Below are 13,869 nucleotides of genomic sequence, written 5' to 3' on the forward strand. Positions count from 1 at the left end.
GAGGGAGGGAGGGAGGGAGGAGAGGGAGGGAGGGGAGGGAAGGAGGGACATGGTTCCAGTGGTCGATAACGAAGAACAAATTGAGTCACTCTAAGTCACTCTGAGGTTGCAGAGGAAGGGAGAAACGAAGGAGGAAGGGTGAAACGAAGGAGGAAGGGAGAAACGAAGGAGGAAGGGAGAAAGACTCGAGCCAGGAGTCGAGGACAAGAGGTCTTGCACACTGCAGGGGCGACCTCAGTGAGAACGAATGTTCAATGAGAAGAAGAACTGAACGGGAAAGAATATCTTACGCCTCGACACTGAGTCTGCATCAGGGCTCTTGGTTGACAACACTTCTGTCCGCCTGGTCCGAGCTGTTGGGTTGAAGTCGGAAAAGCGAAGCAAGGTTAAAAATGATCTGCGACACGGGAACTTGATTGCTGAGCTCTATGGCAGTTTGTGCCAACTCAGGGTTTTTAGGGTCTGCCGTTTCCTTGTCGTAAGGATTCTTTGAGCCGGCAAGCCCTCTATGCCGCAGCCAAGATTTGAGATATGGCACATGCCGTTGCGAACGACCTGCTCAAAATGAGTCGAAGCTGAGAAGACGAGAGGATCTTTCACGTAATTTCTCGACCATGTTTCTTGCAAGTAAGTCGGAGTGAAGATTCGTGTCTGTCCTTTCGTCTTCGCAGTCAGACATCGCATGGCCCTAGCAGAGCTCAGTTAGGAAAGCAAATGCAATGTCTCAATCACTTGTTCCCTGCTCTTCTTGTACGCCATGCGTGCTTGTATCATCAATGTCTTCCTTCTTTTTTCAACCTTGCAAATCGTTTTTTCAATTTTGTTTTGGTGAAAAATGAAACGGAATCTCACCCTGAGCCAATCTTTCGCGAAGGGAGCTGAACCTAACGATTGAATCATTGCCTTGCTGATTTCGCTGACGTCAGCAGCTGAATCTCTTGGAGTAATAACGTATCGTCCCTGGTCAAAAACAATCAGCGTCGAGACGATACAACACTGCACAGCAAGGAGCCTTACTGGAGTGATCTGCTTGCTAGGGCTGCAAACGACATCAATATTAATCAACACCAAGGCGAGACAGTCACCTGTTCCCATTGTATTCTCTGTTACTTGAATTCCCCAGAGCAGAAAGTCTGCGCGATCTTCTTCCGGTAGATCGCAATGAATCTTGTTGCATAGGCCGCATGCTGTCGTCAGCATGCCGCTCCAGCCATTCTTTTACTTTGTCGACATCAAGCGACGGCTTCCAGCTGTCTTTAGACGGAACGGATGTCCCCCGACGAAGAGTGTCCTGTATGCACAGGTGTCAAACCAATTGTAAAGCAGGGTATTCAGATTGAGTTACATCGCCAGCAAGCTTCAATTCGTTTTGCTTGTCCTGCTGAAAGAAGGGAATGAATCCATTTTCAACTCTGGTTGAGAATCTTACCTGGACTGAATGACCTTTTTTCGTATCCATTTCTACCTCTCTCTCTTTCTCCTTCTCTTCCTTCTCTTTTTCCTTCCCCCAAAAGTCTGCGCTGACCGTTGGCTTTAAAGCGCTGCTGTCCACAGATGGATCTTTGCCTCCAAGCTTGGGAAAAAAGCATCTTTACGATCAAGTCAGCACAATGCACGCAAGGAAAAAAATCAATCCTCTTACGCAAGACAAGGCCCTCCACAACCAGAGAACAAGGAGTGTGGGGTAGAAACCCGTGGTGTGTCTACATTATCGTCTCCTTCCATGAGTGTGTTGGCGTTGTCTTCAGGGTTTACAGGCTTGTTTTCTGGTCCAAAGAATCTCAGGGGAGCGCGATCCTCTATCAGTTTCTCAGCTGGCACATCTTCAGGCTCCACCTTAAAATGTGCGGAGACAAGCTCATGCTGTTGAAATGAGTTAAACCTGACGCCCAACGTAAGCGACAACAGACTCACCTGCGCAGGCGACTTGCGATGCGAGGCATTGACAGTATTCGGAGTAGGGATGTGAGAGGACGGTGAAGAATCACCTTTTGCAGGCGGGTTTTGGCTTTCAACTTGATCATGCGCATCATTTGAATGGTTGGGTGCAAAATGGTCCAAGGAATTTTCTCCCTGCATGCCATGTTGTTGTCCTGCACCAGCAATAGACTTTCCCTTTACGGTCGTATCTTCAGAAGAATTCATGTAATCGATGCGAGTGTTGTGATGAGCAGATGGGTTGTGATGGCCAGCTGATAAAAAGTGCTTTGCTCTTCGTGCTTCAGCCAATCGCCTTTCCTTCCTGTATCTTGGGCCTGCCCCTGTCAATGCAGCGATCATTCCTTACGAATCCTGCCTGCCTTCAAAGACAAATTATTTGTAAAGAGAAACCAACGATACCTGAGTTAAAAACATAAAAGTCCAATGGAAGAGATGGAAGTCAAATGGAAGGGACAATCTGTTGCAACGAACAATCTACGCAACGCAAAACGAGTAGTACTACCTTCATTCTTGCGCATAGTCTGGGTCATGGCTCATTCACGAGAGTCATAGAGGCTTTTCCAAATCTATCATCTGTCGAATGTATCACCAACAATCCTCAATAACTTGTCAGTCATCCCGGCTACACCCTCATACTCCCCCAACGGAAGTTTTGGCCTCATCTTCCTAGAAGCTATATGATCTACAGCTCGTCTATAGTGCACTTTCCTCTCCAACTACCTGGCTAGCGCCTAGTCGATCTACTCAACCAAATTCTGCTGTCTGTTGTTCCCCACCGTTCTGAGCAGCAATTCTTTGCGGCGGGATTAGGAATGACACCCATCCCTTGACCGTCGTACAGGGCGATGAGCCTAACTGCAGCTACCTCAGTAGGAGGTGCCAGCAGGCTTGCAAGCCAGGTTCCCCGGAGTGACTTCTCGATTCTAGTAGTCTCAACTGAGCTCTTCCTCCTCCTCCTCTCTCTGCCTCTATCGCACAACCGTCTCTACCTCATAGCAGCCTACCATCCGATTGCCCTAAAGAAATAGCGCGTGGACCCCCACCCCCCTCCAACCCTGTGGAACCCATAGGGGTCGTCAGGGCTCACTTATCTGAGTCCGCCGGGCCGAACCCTTCGGACTCCGAGTGACTCCGCGGCCGGACTCGGACCCGGCGTTGGATAACCAGGCGGCCGGCCGGGCGGCCCGGGCCCGGCCGACCGGTCCTGTCAGTTGGCGCAGGGTCCCACACGCTCCAAAGCTCCAGGCGGAAGGGCTGATGACATGCAGGACACGACTGGCAGAGGAGGAAGTTGAAGAGAGAGAGAGAGGAGGGAGAGAGAATGTGGAGGAGGAGGTAGGGAGGGAGGAGTGACAGAGAAGTCATGGAGTAGAAGGGGGCAGTGTGGTCGGCAGTGGAAGGCATCGAGGATAGACATCGGACCGGCAAATGTACTACTGTCATGGGATGCAGTAGAGTTGAGGTTCGGAGCAAAGGAGAGTGTTATAGAGTATCGATGCTTTTGAGTCTTGCAAAGAAAATCAGAGCTGGGCATGGTGAGGGAGATTCCAGAAAGTGAGGGGAAGACCCGAGATGAGTATGAGAAGTCCCTGTAAGTTGAGGATGAGTTGAAGACAGAGGAGGGGAGAGGAATTTGAAGATTTTAGGCAGAGCGTGGAAGGGAGGGGCGACTAGGGCGTGTACCACCCGATAGGAATGGAGGTTGAGGGGATGGAAGGGAATACAGGAAAGTCACTGATAGTGTCAAATGCTCCCTTGTTGGCCGATGATCTATAAACCATCAACATGATTAGATTCCATCTAGCCACCTGTTAGCCCTTGATCGCTTTCCGTTGAATAATCAGAAAGCTTTTCTTCGCAATCCTTGTGTGACTGAATTTTGTTTGTGAAGATGGAAGCTGCTCTCGATTCTTCGACAAGCCATGATACATTGAATGAAGAGGAAATATTCGCTCCTGCTAGACCGTTCGGCAGCGCGTCAGATTCCAAGAACAAACAAATTGTGAACGTGAGTTGTCGTGTTTCTAAATCATGTGTTACCTTTCCCATCTTACTCCACAACATACAGAAGGATACGAATGCCAAGATGAACTGGACAATGTATTCACGAGAAGAATTGTTAGCTATCGGGAAGCAAGAATCTGTCTGCCGCCGCCCTCCTGACATTCCCGAGTTGTTTCGCAGGTCTGTTCAGATGTTCTCAAGGTATTTTAGCTCATGGCTTTGCAGGGATGCTCCAGGAAATGTTGCAGAGAAAGCAAAGATGGAGAGGAATGTCAGGAAAAGAGATGAGCGGGAGAGAGAACGGGAGAGGAGAGATCGCGGAGGTCGTGGTATCCGCATGCCCATCAATCATGGTGCTGGGCTACTGTCACACCCCGAGCCGAGGGGCAGAGGTGGACTCTCGCATGAGGAGCGGCACAAGATGATGATGGAAGAGGTTGAGCGGGAGCGATGCGCCTTGGCCGCTCAAAGAAACCGGGAGAAGGCTGCGATGGCGACCAACCCGGGGCTAGTGGACGACGCGATCATCTCCATGAGCGGCACTGAAGCGCCCATGGTGGACCCTCTGATGATGCGAGAGGTCCCAGTGAACCAGCAGTTTGCTGATGACGACGATGTTTTCGACCTAAAGAACCTCGTCGGGCCTGCGCTCTCGGATATTTCCGATGACGCTGCTCCTTTGGTCGGAACCAACATCCCCGTTCCCCCCGAAGCATCTCCGAGTAAGTTTGGGGCTTCAAGGGCAGGCAGATGGTTTGCTAGTCCAGCAGAGCGGCAGGGGAATCAGCCCATGGCACAGGAGAAGGACGGCAAAATGAACAGCATACTGGGAGGCGCCTTGCCCTTGACCTTCAACTCGGACCCACTGCTGAGCCCCCAACCTGCTCCTTCCTCACATACGGCACCCTTCATGCCGCTCAACTCGGCTTTCATGGATCCTGTCACTTCCTCCTTTCAAAGCTTGCCCAATATGCCACCGCAGCCTCCGCTCCTTTCAAGCTTTCAGGCTACAGACCTCTCCATGCTCGAGAGGCAGCAGTTCGAGAGCGCCAACAAGTCCGGAGGCTATGAACCTCCTCTGCAACCCCCTCCTCCTCAAACCCCGTCCCCTGCGAGGGCAGAGGTGCGCGATCTTGATCTTGATGAGCTACATCGTCCTTCTCCTCACGAGTTTGATCCAGAAACCGTCTGCCCCTCCGAACTTAGCCTCGCCAGGAATTCCCTTTGCTCGCCCAGGGAACAGGTGAGAAGGGCAGGAGAGGGACTTGACTTGTTCTTGAAACCCTACCGCAGCATTCTTTCAAAACTTCTTGGCGCTAACAACCCTGCTGGCCTCTCTGCCTCTCCGCTTCCCCCTCTTCCTAACGTGCCATCGACCACACTCTCGGTCGAAGACATCGAGAAACAGCTTATGAATGCCAGCAGCAAGCAGGACGGGGGAGGAGGCGGAAGGGGAGGGGGAGCAGGGGGAGTTCTCCCAAATGTTCCAATCTCTCCTGCAACAACTGCTGGCGCTTTCGATGCGAAATCTTTCTTCCAGCTCTATGAGAACCCTGTGAGTCTCAAGACATGTCTTTGTTGTCATTGTCTCATCCTCTGATGCTGCTCGCAGGCTCCTCCTTCAGGTCAATCGCCTGGCCCTGGACGAGGGAGGCAACCTCAAAATCTCCATCCCCATCCCCATCCCCATCCCCATCCCCATCCTCATCCTCATCCCAATCTCCATCCCCATCCCCATCCAATCAGTCCCTCGCATCCACCAGGACGAGAGCAGCAGAGTGAAATGCCGAATCACTTTGATGCTTCGAGCTTCTTCATGCAGTTCGGTAAGCTGCCACGCTCTCTCTCCGTTTTCTGCCTGTTCCTTGCATTTCCTTGATTTTTCTCTTCAGAGCATTTCGCTCCCATATCTCTCATTCCCTCTACATCCGATCCCCGTCTCTTGCGCTGACTCCTTACAGGTTCGTCGGCTGCTCTGCCGCCCATGCCAGCAGCATCCGTGGCATACGACGAGTCGCAGATGGCGACAGGGAAACCGAAGGCGTGAGGGGTCAAGAGGCCATGCGATGGTTTCACGACTGTTTGTTCGAATGAATGAAATCATAGAAGGCCATGCTCTATCGTTTTCCTTTTCTGCCATGCTTCCCCTCCCCCTGAATCCTCCCCCTCCCTCTCGTCTTCTTCTTTCGTCCTCGTCCTGCTCAGCCTTCCGATGGTGGATGAGATCTTCCTGTCCGAGCATGCTGCTCCCTGTCTGCGTGCACTCGCACCTTACTTCTGTGCGTCTTTGCGGAGCACGAGCTCGCTCTCCTGCGGTAATGACAGTCATCTGATCGATCAGACCCGAGCAGCTTCGAACCCATCCGTCTTGCTTCTGCTTCGCTGCAAGATCTTGAGCCTGCAAGAGCATGCCGGTTACCACTTGCGGGAAACCGCGAGGCCGGAAGCATCAAACACCTCGCATGCCACACCAAATAAACATGATATGAACATAATATGATGGCAGAATCAGGAGAACAGTAATCACAGCCTCCTCCTCCTCCTCCTCCTCAGCATAGACCACAGACCATCGGCACTTACATATGCTTGCTTGTCCTTCTCGATCTTCTTCCTTGCGGACTGTGAGAAGCTCCTCGTCAGCGACCCATCAACAGGAGGAGATGCTGACTAACGATGGCGCCGAGGACAGTGAAGGTGACTCCGAGGACTAGTGCTCCGAGCGGCATCACGAGCTGGTCATCAAGACGTCATCCCACCAGAGTGGAAAGGATGCAAGCGAAGGAGGGAGGGAGGGCGAGACGGAAGGAGGGAGGATCGGATTGCGAGATGCTGAGCGGCTCTCTTGACTACCTGAGCACGCTGAAACCATGTCCAGCGGCGCTGGTTCTTCTGCATGCCTGTTGCAGTACCGCACTGCCTCCCCCCGCAATTGCACAGGTGAATTTTCCCGTAAAGCCTTTGCACTGCTGTAATTTTGGGGTAGGGGGACGGGGTAGAGGAAAAGGAAGTAGGAGGGAGGGAGGGAGGGAAGGAGGGAGGGAAGGAGGATGGGATGGGAAGGAGACAGGGACGAGAAGGTCTTTCGACGAGCTTTATTTCCATCAACAAGGAGAGAGCGCGAGCGAGGTGAATCGTATGCTCGAGGATAGAGTACAACCGACGGGGCATCTCATCGCAACCAGTGCAGAGTGAACCATCTCGACATGAACGCTCGGACGTAAAGGATGCAAACACATGCTGATCCGGCATTTTCTTCCTTCAGCGTCGGCTCCATGGTCCCTGCGCGCTGATCACCTGCCATACTTCTGGAACTCCCAATCTCGGTTGTCTGTGATGAACGTGAGACAACGGTGTGGGAAAGAAGCAACATCTCACCCAGAGGGCAAACTTGACGGGTCTTGAGCCACCTTGAAATGCAGTGAAAGTGAAACGCATGGTTGCACTGGCCCCTGGCACGAGGCACGTCAGGGAAAAGGTCTCGGGCTGAAGCACGCTTACCATGCTACTGTACACTCCTCACTGGTAGCAGAGGCCTGGTGAGCTTGGCATTCAATGCCTGAATGCCAAAGATCAGTCAGGTGTAGTTCTTCTCCTCTGCTCCTTTCTGACACTCACAGAGATCCATGATGTGGTTGCGGCAGATAGCGCAGTTGTCAACAACAATGTCCCAGGCCCACAGGGCAACCTGCCATTTAGCGAGTCAGATCATGAAAGAAAATACGCTATCATTCGCCATCAAATCAGTCGATGTATACCATTCCAGTGAGAGATGTAATAAGGCATACGTAGCAAGGCTCAACAAATAAGAAAAACCAAGCTTGTTTTCATAATGCCTCGGAACAAAATTCAACACGCCATCAAACGCGTTGCCACAATGCATGATTCTTTGACTCAGCTAACTCTTGTTTTTTTTTTGCTTCTTCAAGTGCAGAAACTGAGCAAAGAAACAAAGGTCTACCACAAGCACAAACACTAGGACAGATTTTTGACGCCAAACAGTATCACACCAGCCCTCATGCCAATCAAACGTTTGCACCAGAGGCATGCAATTTGAAGCTACTTACCGCGTTCCACTTCTTCACCTCAAACCTCTTTCCTCCAGCAGCTCCACCCGCACTCCCTGCCGCAACTGCGCTGCTCCCTTCCTCCACAACCTCTTCCGCGTCGGCCATGGCTGGACACCTCAGCCCTTCACCCACCCGACTTGAAGACTACACCCTAGCAATACCCTAATAGCCACCCTCACCCCCTCCTTTCCTCATCAATTTTGAAACAATTTCTATATTCCAAATATATTATCAATATTTCAATATAGACCTTTCAAATTTCGAAAATATATCTCTCGTTTTACGAAAATATAACCCCCATGGAGACCCACCTGTTTAAATCACTTCTCCCTCCCGTGCTCAGGTGTGCTACCCACCTTATGGCAACCAGCAGAGCAGGGGTAGGGGTACATTGTAAGCGGCAACACCTAACCACACAGCTAGAACTCAGCGGCCCGGCGGCACGGCCCGGCCCGGCCGGCCGGGCGCCGTACTGCGGCACTGAGTTAACTCGGAATGACTTCCAGGACCCCGGCGTGACTCAGTGACGGGACCCCGGCGTGACGGGACCCCGGCGTGACGGGCCACCGGCGGCCGGTGACGGTGACAGTACCGGCGGCGCGGCCCGGTGCCGGGCGGCCCGGGCCGGGCGGCCGCCGCGGTTGGATCATCCGGGCCCGGCCCGCCGTGACTGCCGAGGCCGCGCCCGGCCAGTGACTCCGACCGGGCCGCCCGGCCGGGCCGCGGGGCAGCCTGCTCCCGGCCTGATTGTTCCTGATTTTTAACTTAACTTTTTTGAGTAAAAGATCGCCGGGAGTAGTCACGCTTCAGACCGGCGTGCTTTTACAAGTCTTCTTTACAGTTAAAAGATTATTAAAGTCAACATAACTTATTTTTTCAGTACAAGTACCACGGAAAAATCAATTGTTTGAAGCGAGCTTTGTTTGTGCTGTGTGTGGTACCGCTCGGGGTATCCGGCGGCAGTGAACCATTCTAGACGGAACAGGGGGTCTCTAAAGTACATCTTGGTAGTGAAAGGCAGGGGAGAGAGGGGGTGGGGGTATTTCCCCTCCGAACCAAAAAGTTAACTCGCGCTATCACCCCACCTCACGAAAGTCGTCGATCTACCCCACCATTTAAGGCATTCAGAGCCGAGTACCACCCACCCAGTGGGCAAGATGGTCGCCAGTGAAAGAAAAAGATGTAGTCATGTACCCCACCCCCTTGTATCCAAGACGCACAGTTTGAAACTGCATGATTCTACCCCTCCCTGAAGCCCAGAAACATGCCTTTCCGGGGTACAACAAGCACCAGGGACCCTCCCCGATCGTTCTGCTTTCCTTCTTTCCCGTCCAAGGCCTCCTCGTCGCCACTTCCCCATCCCCCCTTCCATCCCTGTCCCTGTCCCTGTCCCTGTCCCTGTCCCTGTCCCTGTCCCTGTCCCTGTCCCGTTGTCCTTGCTCCGCTCAACGACCCGACAGGATTTCATTTAACCCTCAGGTGCAGTCTATCATGCAGGTCGACGATCGCTGTGCCGTATACCAACTCATCGATGTTGCGACTCTTTGGAACCAGTCGTTCGATCTCATCAAATCGAATGCTTCTGATTTGATCCTCAGTCAAAAACGTCCTCGAGGTCGCCCAAAGGGCTCGAAAGACGCACATCCTAGGAAGCAAAAGCAGGGCTACACAGATATGAGCAAAAGGAAATTCTGTACTGTGCCAGCTGGTCACAACCAATGTGGCGACACAAGCAGCCCGTCGTCATCCGACGACCAATTGGCCGACGAGGCGCCGCAAAAGATCAAAGTTTACATCCCCAATCGCTGTCGCCAACGCACAGAAAAGCACAAGAAGCTGGTGGCAGAGATTGCAGTTATGTGCCAGCAGCTTTCGAGGTACAGGCCTGGCGGTCTTGTGCAGCAGAGCAGAGAAGATGTATTGGATACCGTCATGAAAGATCTGCTAGGAGAAGGGTGCCATTCGTGCGAGGCCTGCGGGAATTGCCGTCCGTGCCCCTGCACGTCGGATCGCTTCTATTCAAAGCAGAAAAGAGGTAGGGAGGAGGAACAAGAGGTTCCTACGACTACCTGCTCGACGTACTCAGAAGCCATTATCATGAACCGAAGCTAGATGCGCAAAAAGCGATCGACAGAAACATCGTCGAGGTGTGAAGTATTACAGTGTGTACTTTATGATGATAAAATAAACCCTTTCATTGAGCCTTAGCTTTATCTGGATTCATACTCCCGCAACATCTTCTTCAGTTCTGTCACGTTAGGGTCGTTGGATCCCTGCACACAAGTGAGGGTTGTGAAGAACGCAAGACCACCTCTAACAAGTTCAGCTTCCATCTCCCGAAGAGATGACTTGAGAGCTTCCATGACTCCGTCTTCTCCCTGCTTCTTCTCATCCTTGCAAGCAAGCTTCAGGTCGTCCACAGCATGTGCAGCACGGTTGACTTACAAAAGGTGAGAAGACCGCTTCCAGAGCGTGCGAATCTCCCCAGGTGTTGGCGAGCGACTCCTTGGACGGCGACTGCCTCATTCGCTGCCGGGCAGTGAGAGACCAGCACAAGGAACAACACTTGAAGGTCTTACCTGGTATTCAGGAGCTTGAGAAGCAGAGCTGGCGCCATAGTCCATCCTGACACCGCAAGTGAGACGCGGAATTGAGCGGAGAGGAAGACGACAGGGGGAGATATTACATGCTTCTCCCCTCCACTGCGCTCGACCCCGGTTCTATGTCCTCATACTCCGCGTTTTCAATCAGAACCTTGCAGAGTGGTAAGTTGAGAGCGAGTGGAGATTCCGTAAAGGTTGAGCCTCACATTGTAGAAGAAAATCCCGACTGAGTCAAAAAAGAAAGCAGGCCGTGGGCTGTTGTGATCTCCACCAAAGGTGATGATATTCTTGTCCCCAGCATATCTCTCATACAGTTGCTTGGAATGATGCGCAAGAACGAAATCATCGCCGTCAGCATGCGCAAACAAAGCCTGTCAACGATTCCACTATCAACCAACCAGCACGAAACATGCAGACTGTCAGTACACGAGCGTCTCTATCGACTCACCGGAATGAAGCACTTGTCGGCTGCGTCCTCTGGATTCACATCTCTGCAGATGGCAGAGAGGATCAGGAATCGAGACTTTCACTTCAATAGATTGGGATGCCTGATGTCGAAATTCCCCTTCTTCTGGACAGACTTGCGCAAGACGGAGATCGCACCGTTGATGAGAATCTTAGGCACTTTGACTTGTTTCATGTACTGGTTGGCGAGCTCGTACATGACTTGAGTCAGCGAAGAGAAGGCGCTGTCGAGTACCATTCCTGCCCATCGCATGTGAGCTAGAAATCTCTCCTGATCGTGCTTCTACCAGCGATGGAAGGATCCCGAGCAGCGACCAACACGCTCGTCGCCGCTCCCATGCTCCTCCCCCACAAGCCGATCCTCGAGACCAGTCCACTTTCACGCAAGTACTCGATAACGGCCAGCAGGTCGTCTTGCTCGTAGTAGCCCAGCGAGATGGTCTCTCCTGCTGGAGGTTCAGTCCCTCTCCTCTCGCTACTTCTCCTTGACTCACCGTCGGAGAGGCCGGAGCCTGAGAAGTCGAAGGCGAAGACTGATATCATCTGAGGGAGCAGCAGGTCGAGGCAGTCGCTGGCGTCTACTCTACTGCCACAATTTCCGTGACAGTAGATGACACACGGGAACTTGGTCGTGTGCCCAGCCCTCGTCCCCTCGAGCACAGGCATGTAGTGGCTGCACTTGAGACGTTGCCGACGCTTGTTCATTACCTACCTCCATGTCAAGGTGCCACCCGCACTCTCTACCGCTCCCGACCTCCACGTCCACCCGCTCGAACAGCCTTCCGTCGATCCTGAACCTCTTGGGTCCCAGCACCTCATCCGGATCGTAGCTGTACCTGCAAGAGCACCTTCATCGATCGTCCACCATCCTCCTTGCAGACCTCGGAGGCCTGCACACCAGATTGACCAGCGTCTCCCACACCATGAGAAAATGCGCAGAGCTGGAAAGCAGCCATGGAGGGGACATGCGAAGGAGGAAGTACAAAGATCATGTCAGTGGATGCAACCTGTATGTGTACCGACTATCTCCCTGCACCTGTCCCTCGGTTTTCGCTCTTCCAGTAAATCATCGTTGGAACTATCTACAACGTCCCCGCAGTCCCTCCAATCAGCATAGGTTCTTGACTTTGTTATGTCAGTTTCTCTTCTCTTGCCTTACCTCGCCACATCGTTACGATTAGAATACGATCAACATCTAAAACATCATTATCATTGCTTCCTATCCTGCCTCGATCCCCTCACTTTCATCCTCTTTCATCATCTCCACTACCTCTTCCTCTACTTCTACCTCCTCCTCCTCCTCATCTCCTAATCCTCCTCTCCTACTCCTCTCCTCCTCCTCCTCCTCCTTCCCCCCCCCTCCTCCTCTCCTCCTCCTCCTCCTCCTCTCCTCCTCCTCTCCTCTCCACCCATCGCTCTCCTCTCCACCCATCCCGTTGCCATCGTCGCTGTCTTGTCCGAAGTGGTGGTACCGAGGGTGCAGCGGGGTAGTGAGCAGGCAACTATGGGGTAGGGGTAGTATTCGAGTTTTGTTCTTTCAGTTAATAATAGAGTAAATAATTGCAAGAATGCACAAGTGGAAACTGGCCGCCATGGCAGCGGTCGCAGCGGCAGCGGCACGGGGCCTCGGGGGAGACATGGCAGGGTGGAGTTCCAAGGGACGATGCGAGGAGTCTCCCCGTCCCGAGCCCTACGACCTTGATGTGACCAAGGGCCCTGGGATCGCAGGGCTCCCTAGGTCCACCAAGGGGGCAAGGGACAGGTTTGTTCTGGATGCACAGACATTCCCTGACTACCAAGACTTCTCGGATTGGTCGAGCATCCTGAGGTGGAGGAGGAACGTGTCTCCTATCCCCAAGGTCGATCAGACAGCGCTCGACAGCGAGCTCCCAGTGCGCGAGCCTGACATGGTGGCACTCCTGGCCCCGCCGCAGGACATGATGCAAGTCACATGGATCGGCCATTCCACCGTCCTCGCGCAGTATGACGGGTGGAACGTCCTGACGGACCCCATCTTCAGTGAGCGATGCTCTCCCTCCCAGTGGGTCGGGCCCAGAAGGTATCGAAGGGTACCCATCCAAATACAGCAACTGCCCCCGATCCACGTAGTCCTTATCTCTCACAACCACTACGACCATCTCGACCTGCAGTCGGTCAAGGAGCTGTCTCAGCACTCACCCTCCTGTCTCTGGGTCGTCCCCCTCGGCATGAAGCCTTGGTTCGACGACTTGAGAGTGTCGAGAGTGGTCGAGCTCGACTGGTCGGAGGAGGTGTTTGTACGCGACAGGCTGGACCCGGGCAAGCAGGCCCTCCGTCTCGTCTCCATCCCCTGCCAGCACTGGTGCGCAAGAGGCATCTTCGATCGCAACAAGTGCCTCTGGTCCTCCTGGTACAGCACGACCAACCGCTCGAGCCTCTTCTTCGCCGGCGACACGGGGTTTAGCCCCATCTTCACCCGAGCTGGGAAGCTGCTGGGGCCTGTGGACGTGGCGCTGCTTCCCATCGGAGCGTACGGAGGGGAGGACGAGAGCTGGTTCCATCGACCCAACCACATGGAACCGGAGGAAGCAGTGCAGGCGCACGATGACCTCCTTTCGCGGCTGTCGGTGGCGATCCATTGGGGTACCTTCCAGCTCACGAGCGAGCCTGTCATGCAGCCCAAGGAGCGGCTGATGGCGGCGCTGAGAAGGAGGGACAAGAGGCAGGACGAGTTCGTGTGTCTCGAACACGGACAGACGATCCGAGCAAGCACGTCAAGCAAGTGAATATGACTGTAACTAAACCAATAA

At 53.2% G+C, this 13,869-nt stretch overlaps 6 protein-coding genes across 6 annotated transcripts; 3 read left to right on the forward strand and 3 right to left on the reverse strand.

The window, feature by feature from the left end:
* Positions 1-310: 310 nt before the first annotated feature.
* Positions 311-2,280, reverse strand: GUITHDRAFT_106792 (hypothetical protein; the record flags this gene model as incomplete). Its single annotated transcript, XM_005834267.1, has 9 exons — positions 311-555; positions 601-688; positions 853-960; positions 1,018-1,039; positions 1,086-1,291; positions 1,346-1,381; positions 1,430-1,589; positions 1,643-1,863; positions 1,915-2,280. 9 exons carry the CDS (start codon positions 2,278-2,280, stop codon positions 311-313), a joined length of 1,452 nt encoding a protein of 483 aa, XP_005834324.1.
* A 1,193-nt stretch (positions 2,281-3,473) lies between these two features.
* Positions 3,474-5,992, forward strand: GUITHDRAFT_137526 (hypothetical protein; the record flags this gene model as incomplete). The annotated part of the gene is made up of 9 exons (XM_005834268.1): positions 3,474-3,532; positions 3,862-3,949; positions 4,010-4,125; positions 4,171-5,068; positions 5,127-5,188; positions 5,239-5,500; positions 5,571-5,771; positions 5,838-5,906; positions 5,966-5,992. The coding sequence occupies 9 exons, from the start codon at positions 3,474-3,476 to the stop codon at positions 5,990-5,992; spliced, it is 1,782 nt and encodes a 593-aa protein (XP_005834325.1).
* A 1,028-nt stretch (positions 5,993-7,020) lies between these two features.
* On the reverse strand, positions 7,021-8,122 carry GUITHDRAFT_86348 (hypothetical protein). Its single transcript, XM_005834269.1, has 5 exons — positions 8,010-8,122; positions 7,561-7,630; positions 7,444-7,501; positions 7,321-7,394; positions 7,021-7,273 (listed from the first exon to the last, which is right to left on the reverse strand). The coding sequence occupies exons 1-5, from the start codon at positions 8,115-8,117 to the stop codon at positions 7,236-7,238; spliced, it is 348 nt and encodes a 115-aa protein (XP_005834326.1). The 5' UTR covers positions 8,118-8,122; the 3' UTR covers positions 7,021-7,235.
* A 1,381-nt stretch (positions 8,123-9,503) lies between these two features.
* GUITHDRAFT_137528 (hypothetical protein) lies at positions 9,504-10,124 on the forward strand (the record flags this gene model as incomplete). Its single annotated transcript, XM_005834270.1, has 1 exon — positions 9,504-10,124. One exon carries the CDS (start codon positions 9,504-9,506, stop codon positions 10,122-10,124), a length of 621 nt encoding a protein of 206 aa, XP_005834327.1.
* Positions 10,125-10,222: 98 nt separating this feature from the next.
* GUITHDRAFT_106795 (hypothetical protein) lies at positions 10,223-12,005 on the reverse strand (the record flags this gene model as incomplete). Its single annotated transcript, XM_005834271.1, has 12 exons — positions 10,223-10,285; positions 10,331-10,405; positions 10,458-10,541; positions 10,592-10,637; positions 10,699-10,766; positions 10,822-10,986; positions 11,064-11,106; positions 11,146-11,320; positions 11,368-11,526; positions 11,575-11,788; positions 11,835-11,916; positions 11,962-12,005. 12 exons carry the CDS (start codon positions 12,003-12,005, stop codon positions 10,223-10,225), a joined length of 1,218 nt encoding a protein of 405 aa, XP_005834328.1.
* Positions 12,006-13,020: 1,015 nt separating this feature from the next.
* On the forward strand, positions 13,021-13,845 carry GUITHDRAFT_69665 (hypothetical protein; the record flags this gene model as incomplete). Its single annotated transcript, XM_005834272.1, has 1 exon — positions 13,021-13,845. One exon carries the CDS (start codon positions 13,021-13,023, stop codon positions 13,843-13,845), a length of 825 nt encoding a protein of 274 aa, XP_005834329.1.
* Between the last annotated feature and the right edge of the window lie 24 nt (positions 13,846-13,869).

The sequence above is a fragment of the Guillardia theta genome (genome assembly GCF_000315625.1).
Source record: "Guillardia theta CCMP2712 unplaced genomic scaffold GUITHscaffold_26, whole genome shotgun sequence".
Lineage (NCBI taxonomy): Eukaryota > Cryptophyceae > Pyrenomonadales > Geminigeraceae > Guillardia > Guillardia theta.